The following is a 19,362-nucleotide window of genomic DNA, read 5'->3' as shown; positions in this document are numbered from 1 at the left end:
TTTGTACACATTAAGCCAGTAACTTATCATAGGTACTTGCCATTACAATTAGCTTATGGTCATGAGCCAAATATTTTCCATCTGAGAATTTTTAGATGTGTAGTATAAATTTCAATTACTCCACCACAATGCACTAAAATGGGTCCTCAAAGGAGGTTAGGAATATATATTGGATATGATTCTCCATAAATGATCAAATATCTTGAACCTCTGATGGGTGATGTATTTATTGCATGATTTGTTGATTGTCATTTTAATGAGAAAAATTTTCCAAAATTAAGGGGGAGGAATTAAGAAGTTGGAAAATTATATGGAATGCATTGTTATTGTCTCATTTATATCCCCGTACAAATGAATGTGAACTTGAAGTTCAAAAAACAATTTATTTACAAAATATAGCAAATCAAGTACCAGATGCATTTATAGATTCAAAGAAAGTAACTAAGTCACATATACCAGCTGCAAATGTTCCATAAAAAATTGATATCCCGACACTAGAAGTTGTCACTAATGATTCTGGAACACTTCAGAAGCGTGGCAGACCAGTGAATTCCAAAGATAAAAATCCTCAAAAAATAAAAATAATAAATACTCAAGAAGACTTGGTTAAGGATATAAATACCCATGAATAAATTCTTGACATCGCTAGTGAGGAAGGTGAAATACCTAAAGATAAGAATGAGATTTTAATAAACTATGTCATGAGAGGAAAAAGATGGAACCGAACTCATGTAGTTCTTGACAACATTTTTGCGTATAATGTTACTCTTGATATTGTTGGGATTGGTGTCATTATTCTCCTGGAGTCTTGTAGTTTGTAAAGTATACACATTGTTATGAATAAAATAAGAGTTATTTTATTTTGCATTTACTCAATCCAATAAATAAAGCTCCATGGTTATTGTATGTAAACTTAAGCATGTATATGAGATATACAAGTGGATCATGCCTTAAGTGATAACCTAAAAAGGTTTGTAGTATAAGAATTAAAGAGGGATACCTAATCCTGGTGACACTACGGATATGACCCGTTTTATAGAGGTTTATAAGTGTTATGAACTACTACAGATGGTTGATTTTGACCATTCATGTGGAGACATGCGAGAGGGAGTGTCCTATACAAAGAGTTTGTATAAGATCAGACCACGAGATGATTCGTCTCTTTATATAACACTGTTGATATTTGAGATTTACATCTTACCTAAATGACCATAGGTGACATGACCTTAATCTTGAGTGTTTTGGAAACTCCTGCCTTTGAGGGCGGTCCTTTGATTAGTATGGGTTAGAGTGGCCAGATTGCCAACTCAAGCCTACGTTTTTAGGAATTTGTCTGATTTGGGAGCTGAGAACTCAGTTACACAAGATAGTGTTCACTCATTCCTCGAAGCAGGGGTAAGTAGATAGATTACTCCTTTAAGGGCTGATTTGGGGTCTTGAACATGTGGCTACAGCTTCTCTTTGGAAGAGAGAACTCCGTCTTAGTAGGACTATGACTTATATTCATTAGAGGGATCAATGGTTCTTAATGAGTTAGATGTAATTATAGGGGCATAACGGTAAATTGGCTCAGTTGTACTTATGAACGATCTGTAAAGAGTTATCACATTATTAATTGGTTGATATGGACATAAAATATATTTGTAGTGAGAAGAGTGCAGCTGTCGGTCTTTAGTGGAGTGCCTGGCAGTTACTGAATAGTGGATCCCGTGACTAAAGAGTTTGGTTAGTTATTCACATACCGTTGGAGCTTCAAGCTATAGGTCCATAAGGTCCCCTTGGCAACTCAATGGATTCAAGTTGAGAATCAGTTCTTGGTGTTGATTTGAAATGTTTAAATTGACAAGATGAAATTCGATTATATATGATATAATCGGTGTGATGTATGAGATACATCGAGTGGATCATAAAATAGAAAAAGAACTATGGTTTATATGTTTTATGAGATGAAATATTAAAACTGTAGGTTATAAATATAATATGGTAAGTTGGTTATCATATTTATTTATAATAATTTTAATTATTTGATAATTATCTCTTTTTCTCTAATAATCAATTGAGTGGGAGGTTATTGGTGGTTTTATGGTAACTTGAGATAAAATGAAAAATGTTTTTCTAAATTTAGAAGGGTTGCCTCTTTCGGAAAGAAACTCATTGAATGTTATCAAGTGAAAGTGTTTTCACTAAATGATAGCTAGTAGAGCGACCAAACGATCGTGGGATGTCACTATATGATAGTTCACTCAGCTGGTCATAGCTAAACGATTGTAGGGCATTGTCTATACGATAGGCTGCCTTCTTCTACACGATTGAGCATTTCGTCTATACGATAGACGCTTCTCATCTCCCACTTGCTCAATCGTCTACACGATTTTTGTTCCTCTAGTCTCTTCCTCTAACAAGTTCATACAGAGCCCACACTTCTGGATTCTCACATCGAGAATACCAAGGTAACCATTGTGGTGGTGTCCCCTCACACAACTCGATTGAGTTCGAGGTTTTGGAGGTCGTTCGTTGTGTGTTCGCGTTGTTCGTGTGGTGGTTGCTATTGATTGTGTTGTGTTATGGTCATTGTGTTCGAGTGTTTGTGTACTGCTGTCTTGGAGACTGAACGAGCATTCGTGATTGAAGGAGTTTGAAGAATGAGTCTTCAAAGGTATGTATACTTTATCCCTTGATCTCATCTGTAAGTATGCTGTAATTTCGTATTGTGCATGACCTGTTAGTTTCCATTTCTTGACTGTAATTGTGTATGTTCAATATCGAATGGAATTTGGAACGATCATTCTGTTGCTCATGGAAATCCTCATGTCTGATTTCCTTCAGACATTATATCTGAAAATGAGGATTCTGAATCAAAATCTGTTGAAGAATATTGTCAGAGAAAAAATTGACTTTAGTGGAAAGAAGTAATCGATGCAATTAAACTCACTTTCAAAACTTCAGGTTTTTGGACCAATAGTCCGAATACCAAAAGGAACCAAACCTATGGGATACAAATAGGTATTTGTGAGGAAAATAAATGAAAATAATGCGATCACAAGATATAAAGCAAGACTAGTTGCACAAGGTTTTTCATAAAGACATGGTATTGATTATGAGGAAACGTATTACCCGGTGGTGGATGCAATTACACTAAGATATTTAATTAGTCTGACTGTGTATACAAATTTAGATATGCATCTTATGAATATAGTCACAACACACTTATATGAATCTCTTGATAATGATATTTATATGAGAATTCGATAAGGATTTAAAGTACCTGAAACATATAAATCAAATTCCCCGAAATTGTATTAAAAAAAGTTACAGAGACCGCTATATGGATTGAAACCATCAGGACGAATGTGGCACAATCACTTGAGTGGATATTTATTAAAAGAAGGATATCAAGACAATCCAAAATATCTATATGTTTTTACACAGAAATCACAACCTGAGATTTATTATATGTTGATGGTTTGAGCAAAAACTTTTGAAGGGATTTCAAAGGCAATAGAATTTATGAAGAAAGAAATATCTCTAGAAATAGGTGCCCAACCTAATCCAAGTACTATTGACGGTTTAGGCTATTTTACTCGAACTTGATCTAGTTTATTTCTCCATATAAAGTCAAAGTATTCATTACAATAGCCAAGGGTTCGATTTTATTGGATTTAGAGTTACTAAAAAATCAACAACATTTGTCTGAATAAACTTCATATATGTTTACTATTTACAAACTACGAGTTTTAGGACATACAAACCAACAAACTCCCACTTGGACTAAGACTCCTAGTGGGTTACAACAAAGTTGAGTACTGTGAGAGAAAACTAAATACAATAAACTAGGGCATCCCATACCCACATCCTACTTGTCCTATTTATTCTACTCGTAGCCTTAAACTCTTTAGGTGACCCTCAAAAATCTTAGTTGGGAGGGTAATAGATCTATTGGGGTTTGTGGCCTAAAGTCTCATGTCCAGTCGTTTGTAAACAACTTTGTACGAACACTTGTGATGTATAATATAAATGATATTTACTTCACTACTTGACTTTGACATTTTTCAATTTACCACAAACCAATAAACTTAATATCTCTAGTTATCTTTATGTAACTTAAGCATGTATGTGGTGACATACAAGTGGATCATGTCTTGAGTGATAACCAAAATGGTCTGTTGTATATGAATATAGGAGGGAAACCTTATCCTGGTAATTCTACAGATGCGACCCGCTTTGTGAAATGGTTATAAGTTATGATTTGTCACAGATGGTTTGATCCTGATCATTCGTGTAAGGGACATACGAGCAGAGACGTCCTATACAAAGAGTTTGTATAAGACCTGACCATGAAGTGTTAATATCTTGTTATATAACACCGTTCATAACTGAGACTTCACTTCACTACGATGACCATAGGTAGTATGACCTCAATACTGAGTGAGTTGGGAACTCCTGCCATTGAGGGCGGTCATTTGATTTGCATGGGTGCGAGTGGGCAGAACACCGACTCAAACCTACCATTTTGGGGATTCGTCTGATTTGGGAGCTGGGAACTCAGCTTCACAAGATGGAATTCACTTCTTCCCCGAGGCAGGGGCAAGTAGATAGATAACTCCCTTAAGGGTTGATTCCAAGGCTTGAACGATGTGGTGCCACACACCTTCTCATGGCTCGAGAGGTGTTCACACATAGTAGGACTATGTTGTATTGTTCATTAGAGGGATCAGTGGTACTTAAGAAGGAAAATGTAATTACAGGGGTAAAACGGTAAATTGGCCTGCTGTAATTACGAACATTTGTGAAGGGTCATCGTACTAATGATTGGTTATATCCAATGGACATAGAGAATATATCTATGCTAAGAAGAGTTCAACTGTCGGTCTTTAGTGGAATGTCTGGCAGTTAACGGATGGTGGATATCGTGATTAAAGAGTGTAGTTATCTATTCACGTACCGTTGGAGCTTCGAGCCATAGGTTCATAAGGTCCCCTTGGTAGCTTGGATACAAGTTGAGAATCAGTTTTTGGGTAAGTTTGAAATGTTCAAATTGACAAGAGGGAGTTCGATTATATATGATATAATTGAACGAGTTAATTAAATATGATATAATTAATTTTATGTATCAGATACATTAATTTGGAGGAAATTGGATATAAATATGATTTATATCAAGTAGAAAAAAAATATTATAATTAATATATGATATTAATTATATGTTATGAATATAATAAAATTACATTCATTGAATGGTTATAAAGGAAATGGGAAGGCGCTTCTTCGTTCTAAATAACGGATGAGTGCATTATAAATAGCAGACGGTGTGTTGATCTCGGAGTGCGCTGACATTGTGAAAAGATAATGTCATCGTTTAGAAAACCAGTGCCTATACGATAATGACTGCATGATCTTTTACATATACGATATTACTAAGCGATCGCATACTGATTACACTGTCGCACACTATTATCTAAAAAATCGTTTACCTTTTTCCTAAACGATCGTTGAGCTCTTGTTATTTACAAAACGATCGTATAGACAATTGCTTAGTTTTTCCTACGCGATCGTTTGGTCGATCGCTCACCTTTTCGTACACGATCGTTTAGACGATCGCTTACTTTTCCTACACGATCGTATACTTCACCTAAACAATCAAGCATCCTGTCTATGCTATAGACGACCATATCTTTCACTTGCTTGATCGTTGTGTACAGTCGATCTTCCTCCTTCCCTCTACCAAATCTGAACAAAGGCCACACTTTGGATTCTCACTCCAAGAATACTGAGGGCTCTGAGTGGTGTTGTCTTCTTCGTTTCCTTCTGTCCGAGTGGTGATTGTTCGAGGTAGACGGTTGGTTTTCAGACTCGTTGTGAAGGAGAAATCCTCATCTAGTATGATTTCTTGATCTATTTAGCATTATGAATGCATATTATTATGTTTTGAATGTATATGCGGTAATTCTGTCACAATGAATTGGAAAGATCCGCTTCCGCTCGTAGGTACTCTTGAATAAGAGTTCCTTCAGGATCAGCAATATTGTCCTCAAACGCTATTTATCTCACAATAACGTCTCCTCTTAGCACAATCTCTTTGATTAGATGATATTTGCGCTCAATATGTTTTCCATGCTTATGGATTCTTGGTTCTTTGGAGTTCGCTACTCCCCCACTGTTATCGCAATATAGAGTGATTGGCAGATGCATATCTGGAACAACTTCCAGATCATTTAGGAACTTCCTAAGCCATACTACTTCCTTGGCTGCTTCACATGTAGCAATATATTCTACTTCCACTGTGGAGTCTACAATGCAGCTCTGCTTAATACTTCTCCACACTACTGTTCCTCCATTTAGAGTGAGCATCGATCCTGAAGTAGATCTCCTAGAGTTTGTATCAATCTGAAAATCGGAGTTAGTATATCCGGTAAGGATCAAATCCTTATTTCCATATATGAGCACGTAGTTCCTCGTTCTCTTAAAATACTTGAGGATATTCTTAACAATAGTCCAATGTTCATAACCAGGATTGGACTGATACCTACTGACAATCCTTACTGCAAAGCATATGTATGGTCGAGTACATAACATTGCATACATTAGACTTCCGATTGCTGATGCATAGGGAACCTATCTCAAATCCTCAACTTCTTGAGGTGTCTTAGGACATTGTTCCTTTGACAAATGTATTCCATTCCTAAAATGTAAAAGACCTCTTTTGGAATCCTGCATCTTAAACCTAGACAAAACCTTGTCTATATAAGATGTTTGAGATATGGCTAGCATTCTGTTCTTTCGGTTTTGAACTATTTGAATCCTAATAACATATTGCGCCTCTCCCAGATCTTTCATCTGAAATTGTGTTGCTAACCAATTTGTTAGTTAGGTAACCTACATTATTCCTAATAAGTAGGATATCATCTACATACAAAACGAAAAATGCTACAGTGGAGTTGATGATTTTTTTTATACACACGGTTCATCAACGTTCTATTCAAAGGCATAAGATTTGACTGCAGTATCAAATCTTATATTCCAGGATCTGGATGCCTGTTTCAATCCAAAAATAGATCTCTTCAGTTTGCAAACTTTTTGCTCCTGGCCTTGTTCAATTAACCCTTCTGGTTGGACCATATTAATACTCTATTCAAGATCTCTATTTAGAAAGACAGTCTTGACATCTATTTGCCAAATTTTATAATTATAAAAAGTGGCAATGAACAAGAGTATCCTGATTGATTTGATCATAGCAACAGGTGAGAAGGTTTCTTTATAGTCCACCCCCTCAACCTAGGTATAACCCTTTTCTACTAATTGAGCTTTATAGGTCTGTATTTTATCCGTATGGTCTTTGTTTGGAATTCGGGACGCGCGTTGTCGTAACCGCCCCCGGCTTGAGCAAAGATAATTTATTTTCACCGATCCAAGACTTATACCACAAATGCAGTAAAGGGGTAAGATTGGGGTCAAATCCGCAGAGAGACTGTTGAATCAACTTAGAAAAATTTATGAATTCCACTTGAAAAGGGGTTGTTTTGGTTTTTGTTTTTTTTATAAAGTAAATCAAACAAATAGAGAAAAACAGTTAACATAGAAAAAAGGTTGAATCAAATTGAGGGAAAAATCTTGGGATTAGTTTATATGTTTTTTATTTTCTATCATTAGACACTAGTTAATTTTTCCAATTATGTGAACCCCTCAACCTATTAGAAATTCTAATAGCCCAATTAGCGAATTTTGAGAAAAATCCAAAGTAGCACTAATTCAGTTTAAAACTTTTCCTTCTTAGCGACATACAAGTTAAAACTGAAAAGCATTAAGAAAGGGTTCAATTACTGAGACATACTACAAGCTGGAAAGTCATGTCTTATAGCATGACTTATTTGGGAAAGATTATACTAGGGCATACATGAGTTTAGCCAGAAAAAGTCTAGACCCTGAACATGCGATCCTAATACGTGCAACTTAATCAATCAATAATGCATAGGCTAGAATGATTTTGCATACAAGAATTTCAACAAATTAGTTTGCCAGAAAAATTCATCGAAACTCTATTAATAATAAAATGAATCCACCCAATGGGTTCACAATAATTGAATAAATTAAACTAGTAAACCTTCCAGAATCAAGACATACAAACTATCCCAATAAAATTACCTTGCCTCTAAAAGGTATATCGGAATTACAACGATCAAAAGAGAATTGAGACTGACTATGGCGACACTTGCTCAATCATTTGACTTCAATGGCTCCCAAAACCGGACTAATCTCTCAGATTTTACTCTACTTGGAGTTGTATTTCAGTATGAATGAGGTGTCTTGAAGGTTGACCCGAGCATCTTATTTATAGGTTTTGCGTAGCGTTGCAATGCTGCAACACAAATGAGAAAGCATCAAGGAGGCGTTACAACAGTTCCTCCAATGCTTGGTTGCGTCGCGCGTCGCACCAAATTCCTGTCAATTGTCGTAGCGTCGCAACGCTCTGAAGGATCGTTGCAATGCTGAGTGTTTTGTCTTTAGGCGTTAGAGTGAAGCGTCAGGATGCATTGCAATGGTGGCGATGATCCAACTCGGGAGCGTCATGACACTTGGGACAGCATTGCATTGCTGCCCTGTACCTGATGCTATTGCCTTACAACATTTAATGAGCGTTGGACTTCGGCTTATGAAGAGCGTTGTAACGCTAGAATAGGGCAGAATATCCTTTTTGCATCTCAGCTTGATTTGGTGCGTTTGACTCCCAATTTTTCCTTCCTTTTTTCTTGATTCTTCATCCTTGCAATGTACTTGCTCCATTGGGTCAATTCTTCTATAAAACAAGACAAATAAAGCACAAGAATTACCTAAATATAAGAACATTAAGGCCATAAACTTAGCTCTTTTTTAGAGCTAACAAACACCTTCAACTTAAGACTTGATTGTTTGGAGCAAGACTATAACACTCAGTCATGGAAATTGATAAAAATTATTCACTCCATTCATCGAATCCTTTCTTTAATCTCAACAGTCAGAATCAAACAATCACTCAATTGAGACTTGTTATAAAAGGTTATTTTTAAATCAAAGCCATGTATGAATGAAACACTAAGACACGAAACTTTTTCATAAATCGAAAAACCCGAAAAAGTTTTATTCTACTCCCATTTCATCTTCCCTCTACTCTGGCTCGATCATAAGCTCGAGACATACTGTTATTGCATATCAAAGAGCAGTACAGTGCCCAAAACTTACGCACACAAAACATAAAGGGCATCGGTTTTACCTAGAAGGCTAGCTTTCACACTCAACCGTCGGGAACCTATCACTCTTTTCTCACGAGCCCTAACTAGACACGACAGAGGTAGCTCTTTTCACCTCTATCCATGCACATACATACACTTATTATTATTTTTTTTTGCAGGCACACCAGTTATGCCTCATTTTTTCTTCAAAAGAGAAAAGCAACTAGTATGATTCTCTTTTATTCAATTTTTTTCTTATACGTTAGGCCACTATTTTCTCACTATCTAGTTTTACTTTCAGGCACTAAAAGTTGCTCCCAAGAAAATAGGGGGATTTTCGAGGTGAAACCGAAAATTCGAGATGGATAATTTGTTTCTAAGACTTTAAGGGATTTAAAATAGAAAAGTTTTCAACTAGGTTCATTTTACATGGATCTCATGAATTTTTTTATAGAAAAAGCTCAAATTGTGAAAATTACTCCTTTTTAGAACAAGCAACCCATTGAGTGCGTCATCAAATTGTCATTGAAAGGAAACGACAAATAAAACAAACAGATATTTAAGCATTCATCATGATAGAATCAAGACCACAATTCATATTTCTAATCAAATATCAATTCACACGAAGCATGCTTTGCCCACCCCTAACTTAAAAGCTATGCATTGTCCTCAATGTATATTTAAGGCTTTAACTCATGCTAAAGACAAAAAGAAAAAAGGGTAAGGGGGAACAGAAAAACGCCCCTATATTTTTGGGCACAAGCATGATCATTTGAAAGCATTCCTCCAAGAGCAAAAATTTTGATTCTCCTAAGAAGAAAGGTAAATGTAGTTAGCCATTTTTTTTAAAAAAGAAAATAAAAAGAAACAAAAGAAAAGAATAAAAAGAAAACAAAACAAATGAAATTTAAACTCCTGGTTGCCTCCAGGTAGCGTAACATTTTATGTCTTTTGTTCGACCCTTAGTGAGGGCTCAAGTGATGGAAGGTGGAGTCAACATGAAGCTTGAGAAAACAAAGTTGACTTTTTCTTCATTAGAAATTTTAAGGTAGTGCCCGTTCACTTTGAATTCCTTCCCCGTCTCCAGACTCCTAATCTCCACTGCACCATAAGGAAACAAGTTAACAAACTCAAAGGGACCAAACCATTTAGATTTCAGTTTACCGGGCATAAATGATAGTTGTGAATTGTAGAGCAACATTTTCTGTCCAACTCAGAATTCCTTCCTCAAGAGAAGTTTATCATGTATTAATTTTAACTTTTCTTTATACATTCTTGAGTTCTCATAGGTTTCCAAGCACAGCTCCTCCAATTCCTGTCGTTCCAATAGTCTATCCTCATCAACTTGGGCTAGGTTCATATTACATTGCTTGACAGCCCAATATGCTCTATGCTCAATTTCGACCGGTAGATGACATGCCTTGTCGTAGACAAGCTTAAAAGGCGTTGTTCCAATAGGAGTTTTAAATGCAATTCTATAGGCTCAAAGAGCATCGTCAAGGCGCGTGCTCTAATCTTTTTTGGTTGGATTGACAGTCTTTTCTAGGATACTTTTAACCTCTTGGTTCGATATTTCAGCTTGTTCGTTTGTTTGAGGGTTGTACAGAGTGGCAATCGAATGGTGAACTCCATACTTCCTCATGAGCACCTCGATGGTCCAATTGCAAAAATGAGTACCCTGATCACGAATTATAGCTCGAGGCACGCCAAACCTAGAAAATATGTTAGCTCTTAAGAAACCTGAAACTACGACAACATTATTAGTTCTAATGGGAATTGCCTCAACCCACTTCGAAACATACTCAACTGCCAAAAGAATATATAAGAAATCATATGAAGAAGGAAAGGGGCCTATGAAATCCATGCCTCATAAATAAAAAATTTCACACATAAGTATAGAATTTAGTGGTAGTTCATTCCTCTTAGAAAAAGATCCTGATCTATGAAATCTCTCACAAGATTTACAGAATGCAGAACAGTTAGTAAACATAGAATTCCAAATCAACCCACTATCCAACACTTTCCTAGTAGTTCTCTTAGGACTAAAATGCCCATCACAGGCCATCTCAAGACAAAATGTAAGCACGAATTCAGACTCCTCATCTAAGACATACCTCCTAATGATTTGGTCAGAACAAATCTTCCAAAGGTGCGACGGATTCCAAACAAAATACTTTGAATCACTCCTTAATTTAGCCTTCCTAGAACTAGGCATGTCGTAAAGGAACTTATCAGTAACCCGGAAATTTATCATATCAGCATACCATGGAGTGGGTGTGGCGACCTGGAATAAGAACTCGTTTAGAAAATCCTCTCGTAAGGGCACGAGGTCCTCTTTTTGTACTATCCTGCTCAAATGGTCAGCTATCGAGTTTTCTGCTCCCTTTCTATCCTTGATAGTCAGATTAAATTCTTGAAGGAAAAGTATCCAATGCATAAGTTGGGGCTTCGACTCCTTCTTGGTCATTAAATACCTAAGAGTAGAGTGATCAGTAAAGATAGTAACAGGAAAACCAAGAATATAAGAATGGAATTTATCTAGAGCAAAACTGATAGCCAAAAATTCTTTCTCAATCGTGGTATAATTAATTTGGTTAGGATTTAGGGTCCTTGACATAAAGCATATGACATGACTTTTCTTGTCAACCCATTATCCTAGCACCGCTCCTACAGCTAGACTGCTAGCATCACACATGATCTTGAACAGTACGTCCCATCTTGGAGGTTGCAAAATTGGGGTGGTGGTCAGCTTCTCTTTCAAAGTATTGAAGGCCTCCTGACACTTCTTGTCAAAATCAAATGGAACATCATTCTGCAGCAACGTTGATAATGGTAGTGCCAACTTCGAAGAATCCTTGATGAAACGCCTGTAGAAACCTATGCTACCAAGGAAAGAACGAATCTCCCTAACACATGTCGGATAGGGGAAGTTAGCAATAACATCTACCTTAGATTTGTCTACCTCAATTCCTCTTGTAGAAACTATATGTCCTAAAACAATCCCATGAGAAGCCATAAAATGACATTTTTCATAATTCAATACTAGGTTAGCCTCAATGCAATGTTTCAATACTAAGCTAAGATTATGCAAGAAATCCTCAAAAGACTCTCCGTGAACTGTAAAATCGTCCATAAACACCTCTATGCACTTTTCTATAAAATCGGAAAATATACTCATCATACACCTTTGGAACGTACCTGGGGTATTGCTAAGCCCAAACAGCATCCTCTTGAAGGTATATGTACCATAAGTGCAAGTAAACGTGGTCTTTTCCTGGTCTTCTAGGGCGATGGGGATTTGGTAGAATCTAGAGAAGTCATCAAGAAAGCAGAAAAATGGTTTTCTGGCAAGCCGTTCCACCATTTGATCTAGAAAAGGTATAGGAAAGTGGTCTTTCTTGGTTAGCTCGTTGAGCTTTCGAAAATCGATGCATATTCTCCATCCGTTTTGTACGCGCATTGGTACCATTCCCCTTTGGGTCATGTCGATCTTTTTTGGAACTACATGAATAGAACTTACCCATTTTCTATCAGGAACTGTGTAAATAATTTCGGCTTCATTGAGCTTGATTATTTCCTTGAGAACGACGTCTTTCAAGTTGGGGTTAAGCCTCCTGAGGGGTTGGACTATGGGCTTGGCTCCTTCCTCTAGAGTAATCCTTTGTATGCAAAGGGAAAAGCTCACTCATTTGAGGTCATCTAGAGTCCACCCATTGGCCTCCTTATAAGTCTTCAGGATCTCAATCAAGGATTCCTCTTGGGCAGACGTCAACTCCCTAGAGATTATGATTGGAAGGGTGTTTCCTTCGCCCAGGTACACATATTTCAGATGGCTAGGGAGAGCCTTCAGCTCAGTCCTTTGTACCTGCAAATCCAGAATATCAAAGTTAGAAGAAGGTTTCTCTAAATTGCTAACATGAACAAAAGAAAGAGATAAATCATGGAAATCTAAGTCAATGCTTGGAGCAATCAACATGTCAGAATTATTATCACCATCATCCTGTTGGGGTTGTTGCCTTGAAGTCTTGTGTCCTGTAGTTTGTATGAACGCTTGTGATGTATAATATATGATATTTTACTTCACTTCTTGATTTTGCTCAGTTGTTTGTTTTATTTTCTTTACCACAAACCAATAAATTTAAAATCCCTGGTTACCTGGATGTAACTTAAGCATGTATATGGTGACATACAAGTGGATCATGTCTTAAGTGATAACCAAAATGGTCTGTAGTATATGGATAAAGAAGGGAAACCTTATTCTAGTAATGCTTCGGATGCGGCCCGCTTTGTGGAATGGTCACAAATGTTGTGACTTGTCACATATGGTTTGATCCTGATCATTCGTGGAGGGGACATGTGACTGGGGGCGTCCTATACAAAGCGGGGGTAAGTAGATAGATAGCTCTCTTAAGGGCTGATTCCAGGGCTTGAACGATGTGGTGCCACACACCTTCTTTTGGCCCGAGAGGTGTTCACACATAGTTGGACTATGTTGTATTGTTCATTAGAGAAATTAAGTGTACTTAAGGAGTGAAATGTAATTACAGGGGCAAAATGGTAAATTGGCCCAACTGTACTTACGAGCATCTGTGAAGGGTTATCGTACTCATGATTGGTTATGTAACACCCCAAATATATATATATATATATATATATATATATATATATATTATATATATATATATATATATTTGTAATTTCAGTATTTTCTTTTATTATTGAGGGCATTTTGGAATTTAGTTGCGAAATTTAATTTTTGACGTTGAATTTATTCAATTTGGAAATTAATGACAGGAATTAATTTCATTTTAGAAGTAAACGAATTTAATAGTATAAAGTGGAATAAAGAAAGGAATAAAATAAAGTTTATTTTATTTCCTTTTTAGTTTTTATTTGACTTATTATTTTGATTATTATTTTTATTTTTTTTTAAAAAAACTTAAAATCTTCTTCTTCAACCTCACCGTACGCACCCCCCTCCCCCTTGAGAAAATCTAGCCGTCGACGACAGCTTAGTTTTTTGTCAAACCCAACGTCGACGAGCAGTCGGTGATTCGAAGCCCCTCAGCGTGCCGGCTGGTCAGAGCAGACGCCTCATCCGCTATGTTCCGCCAAGAGCCCAGATCCGAAGGCGTCCGCTGCGTTCCATTGTGAGTCGCTCGCCCAAGCTTTGTTGGTCGTTCAGTCGTCGATCGCGGTAAATCTCGCCGCGCAACCCTCCCCTATAACCTTCGCTGACCGCTGCCTCCCTTCACTGCCCAGATATGAACGCCGCTGCACCGCCCCTTCACTCATCTAGATCACGAAGCAGTCGCCGCCACTTGATTCACGCTCAGCCACGCCTTTGATCGTTGAATCCCGACGGTATCGCTCGCCAACCCGCATTGCTCTCCGTGGGTTGCAAGTCGATGCCCAGAATCTCGAGTTCGACAGTCATGCAAGGGTGCTTCGGATCAGTCATTCCTTATCGTTTGTACTGTCAACAGTAAGGGTCGTCGGAACTTGTGGATTTGGAGTAAGATTGTGCTATTTTTTACTTGGATTTATTGGCTAATGGTGTTTTGCTTCAACCTATTGACACATATTTTTTTGGGTTTTAAAAATCAAGTTTTGGAGAAGCTTTGATGTTAAAGCTGTTAAGAGGATGTTGGTTGTGGTTTCGACAAGCTTTTGGGTAAGATTATTGGGAATTATTTGGTTAATTTGGTTGCTGGAACTAAGCTCTTTATATTAATTGTAAATTTGGGTTATGTTTAGGCCTAATTCAAGATCCATCTAAGCTAGGAGGAAGATTAATTTGCTTGTCGTTTAGACATAATTTTTGACTTCGAGGTAAGTAATCTTACCACTGGAACAGCCCAAGGGCTAGGCTTTAGCTGTATGCTAGCATGGTAAGTGTGTGTTATGGTAAATGTTGGCATGTTGATTGACAGTATAACCTGAATCAAAGTATGTTCTGGCACAAATTCTGATTTGTTTACATACACACTTAAGTGCTTGATCATTAGTATGTGATAGTATATGTTTTCATATGTCGATGTCTAATCTGCTAGTGTTGAGGCATACTTGCATGTTGTGGATTTATGATATAAGTTATACATGGATGATGTATAATATGTTATTAAGAATTATGTGTATGTGATGAAGCCATGGTATCAAGGATTTTTATGTATGTTTTAGAACTGTACAATGTTGAATCATAGCACGTTAAGACTATGTGAATATCCTCACTGATTAGTTAGATGCTCACTAGTTTGTGTTTCCTTCGGGATTCACCAGTTTGTGTTTCCTTCGAGATTCGCCAGTTTTGTGTTTCCTTTGGGATTCACCAGTTTTTTGTTTCCTCCGGGATTCATTAGTTTTATGTTTCCTTGGGGATTCATCAGTTTTGTGAGCATACTTAACTACAATAGGATAGGACACAGTCTCTCATCTGTTACATGTATTTATGTGTCATATGCGAGTATCTAGAGGACATAGATGCCTAGCTTGACCCCGGTGGTGGGGCTACTTACTGAGTATTTCATACTCATTCTTTCTTATGTTGATGTTTCAGGTAAGGGTAGAGATGCACCGACGATGGCGCAACGAAATTCGTGATCGTGTCACTGGGACTAGTTTTTACGCTTCCGCATCATGAGATTTAGAGTTCTTTTCAGGTTTCTCTTAATGTTTAGTTTTGATGTTTGAAACTTACTATTAAGAATCGTTTTTCATATGTATTTATTAACCTTTATGATTTATGGGTACCCTATTATTGTTGCATTTAATAAATGTCTTTTGAACTTCTCTTGTTTTAATTAGCATTTATTTCAAATAACTAAGCGTCGTTTTAAATTCTTTGCATGTATTTATTTTAGTAACGACCTTACCTAAGTCCTAGGGGGTTGTGTCGTTACAGGTTATATCCGATAAACACAGAAATATATCTGTGGTAAGAAGAGTTTAGTTGCTGGTCTTTAATAGAATGCCTGGCGGTTAAGAGATGGTGGATCTCATGGCTAAAGAGTTTAGTCAGCTATTCACATACCGTTGGAGCTTCGAGCCACAGGTTCATAAGGTCCCCTAGGTAGCTTGGATAAAGTCGAGAATCAGTTTTTGGGTCAGTTTGAAATGTTCAAATTGACAAAAGGGAGTTCGATTATATATGATATAATTGAATTGGTTAATTATATATGATATAATTGACTAAATGTATGAGATACATTATTTTGGAAGAAATGAAATATAAATATGATTTATATCAAGTAGAGGAGAAATTACTATAGTAGATATATGATATCAAACTATAGGTTAAGAATATAATATAATTATATTAATTTATTATTTAATTAGGCAATTATGTGATAATTAGCCGAAAATTTCTCCTGAATTGTGCATTAGTGGGAAGTTCAATTTCGGTTATTGTAACTGAAGAATAAAATGAAAATTGTTTTCATTTTGCATAGAGATCGTAAAATTCGCTCAAGGTGTGAAAACGTCACGATCGCTTAGTTGAGAGCCTATACGATAGCGCCAATCGCCTAAATGATCACACACCAGCGTACTAAACGATCTCTAAACGATCGCTTAGTTTCTCTAAATGATCGCTTAGCGTGCCGAGTTTTCTAAATGATTTCTTAGTAAAACCTACATGATCGTGTACCTTTCTCTAAACGATAAGTACTCGACTATATGATAGTCACCTACTATCTCCCACTTACTTGTCGTTCTACACGATCGCCCTTTCCTTCTCCTCAACCATTTCCATCAAAGTCCGCTCTTTGGATTCTCACTCCGAGAATACCAAGGGCTTCAAGTGGTGGTGTCGTCTCTGGTTGCTGCTTGTTCGTGTAGATGATCATGCTCTTAGGCGACTGTTTGTTGGGCGATAAGGACCGTAGAAGAGTCACTTTCGCCGATTGAGTTCGAAGTGAAAATAGTCTTCAACTGGTACGTTTACTCAATATGTTTTTTTTTAATTGTTAAAGCATGCCTATAAATAGTGTTAAAATGCATACCTGTTTGTTAGAATGTGTGTGTGGTAATTCGGTCACAATGAAATAGGAAAGATTCGAACAGCTCATGGATACTCTTGTTTAAGAATTCCTTCACACGCAACGCAATGTCATCTATAAAATCATGTGCCTCAATCAAACACAAGGACATATATTCCTCAGGAAATTTCATGGAATCATACATGTTAAAAGAAACAACTTCCCCATCAAACTCTATAGATAGACAACCTTTGTTTACATCTATTTTTGTCTTGGCAGTTTTCATGAAGGACCTACCTAGCATAACTGTAGAAGATGATGGAGAAGAAATTTCATCCATCTTTAATATATCGAAATCAACTGGGAAAATCAAGTCCTTTACTTGTAAGAGAACATCTTCGACTATTCCTAAGGGATGCATATAAGATCGATCAGCTAGTTGAATGCACACAACAGTTTCTTGTAAATCATTTAATTTTAAATCCTCATAAACATGATAGGGCATAGCATTTATAGAGGCTCCTAGATCTAACATGGCATGGATGATTACTCTATTTCTAATAATGTAGGGTAAAGTGAACATACCTGGATCTTGACATTTTTCGAGAATATTATGTTTTAGGAGAGCTGATACATTCTTACTTACCATTACCCTTTCTTTATCTTTACCTGTCCTCTTTTTGGTGCACAGCTCCTTGAGGACTTTGGCTTACCTGGGGATTTTCTGGATTGCATTCAAGAGACGGATGTTTATCTGAACCTTTTTGTACATCTCAATCAACTCTTCGTCCCTATGTTCTTGTTTTGGTCTTACTAGCCTACTAGGAAACAAAGCTTTAGGAATATAAGGTTCAATAAAAGGTGAAGAACGAGTACTTACCTTGAGGGTAGACGGTTGTGCCTCATATTTACCCTCATTATTCTCAGCTTCTTCGTTGGACTTACCAGGTAGAGATGGGTTGTCAGAGGGGGTCGTAGGCGATGGAAGCTCTTTACCACTTCTTAGCATGATGACACTTACATTGGCGTCGTTTGGTTAGGCAGGCTGCTTTCCCAAACCCTTATTCTCTATTCGACTCACTGCAACAGCTAACTGTGTGACCTAAGTCCCTAGATTGGCCATGCTTGCCCTGGTTTCTTACTGATAAGCCTTGGTATTCTGGGATAACTGGAGAGAGTCCTTCTGCAGTTGTTGTATTTCTTGCTAAAATTTAAGGGAGTTATCAGCCAAAGATTTGACAATGTCTTCTAAAGACATACCTGAGGAAGGCGATGACGGTTGGTTGGAATGATAGAATTGTCATGCCCCTGTCCTTGGCCTCGACCTCCCCATTTGAGGTTAGGATGATCACGCTAGTCTGGATTGTATACTGGGCCATGAAAGTCATACTTCCTTTAGCAACCCTCAACTGCGTTGACTTGTGCTTGAGGACATGCTTCAGAGGCGTGTCCTAATATTCCATAGGCTCCACAAGCCTTGACTTGAGCGACTTCTCCTTGGGCCAACTGTGTCACAAGAGAAGTTAAGTTAGAAATTTGAGTCTTTAATTCTTTAACCTCAAAATGACCAATTAAATCAGATTCAATGGCCTTGGTGCCAAAATTCTAGTTGTTCTCAGCCATGCGAGATATCAATTATTGGGCTTCCTTGGTCGTCTTGTCTGCAAGAGCGCCCCCAGCTTCTGAGTCGATTAAGTTTTTGTCATTGATAAGCAAACTACTATAGAAGTATTGAATCAGTAATTGATCAGAAATTTGGTCATGGGGAAAGGTAGCACATAAGCCTTTATAACGCTCTCAATATTCAGACAAAGATTCACCCACAAATTTTTTTATATCATAAATATCCTTCCTTATAGAATGGGCTCTAGAAGCCAGAAAAAACTTTTCAAGGAATTTCTTTTTAAGCTCATTCCAAGTAGTGATTGACCCTAGGGCCAAGTTGTATAACCAATCTTTGGCATCGTCCTGTAGTGAAAAAGGAAACACCCTTAGGTTCAGTTGTTCTTCTATGACTCCATGGGGTCTCATACTTACACAAACCATGTGGAAGGCCTTGATGTGTCTATGGGGGTTATCTCCTGCATGCCCTCTGAAAGTTGGTAATAGATTGATCAGCCCCGGTTTGAGTTTGAATGACACCGTGGTAGGTGGAAATACAATGCACAGGGGCTGCTAGTCCA

General features: G+C 37.3%; 1 protein-coding gene across 1 annotated transcript; it reads right to left on the bottom strand.

Moving 5' to 3' along the window:
• Positions 1-12,888: 12,888 nt before the first annotated feature.
• On the bottom strand, positions 12,889-18,188 carry LOC120075497. The gene is made up of 3 exons (XM_039028944.1): positions 17,893-18,188; positions 17,276-17,736; positions 12,889-13,235 (listed from the first exon to the last, which is right to left on the bottom strand). Exons 1-3 carry the CDS (start codon positions 18,186-18,188, stop codon positions 12,889-12,891), a joined length of 1,104 nt encoding a protein of 367 aa, XP_038884872.1.
• Positions 18,189-19,362: the final 1,174 nt, after the last annotated feature.

The sequence above is a fragment of the Benincasa hispida genome, chromosome 4 (assembly GCF_009727055.1).
Source record: "Benincasa hispida cultivar B227 chromosome 4, ASM972705v1, whole genome shotgun sequence".
NCBI lineage: Eukaryota > Viridiplantae > Streptophyta > Magnoliopsida > Cucurbitales > Cucurbitaceae > Benincasa > Benincasa hispida.
Note: the sequence above shows the minus strand (reverse complement) of the source record. Positions and strands in the feature narration are given on the sequence as shown.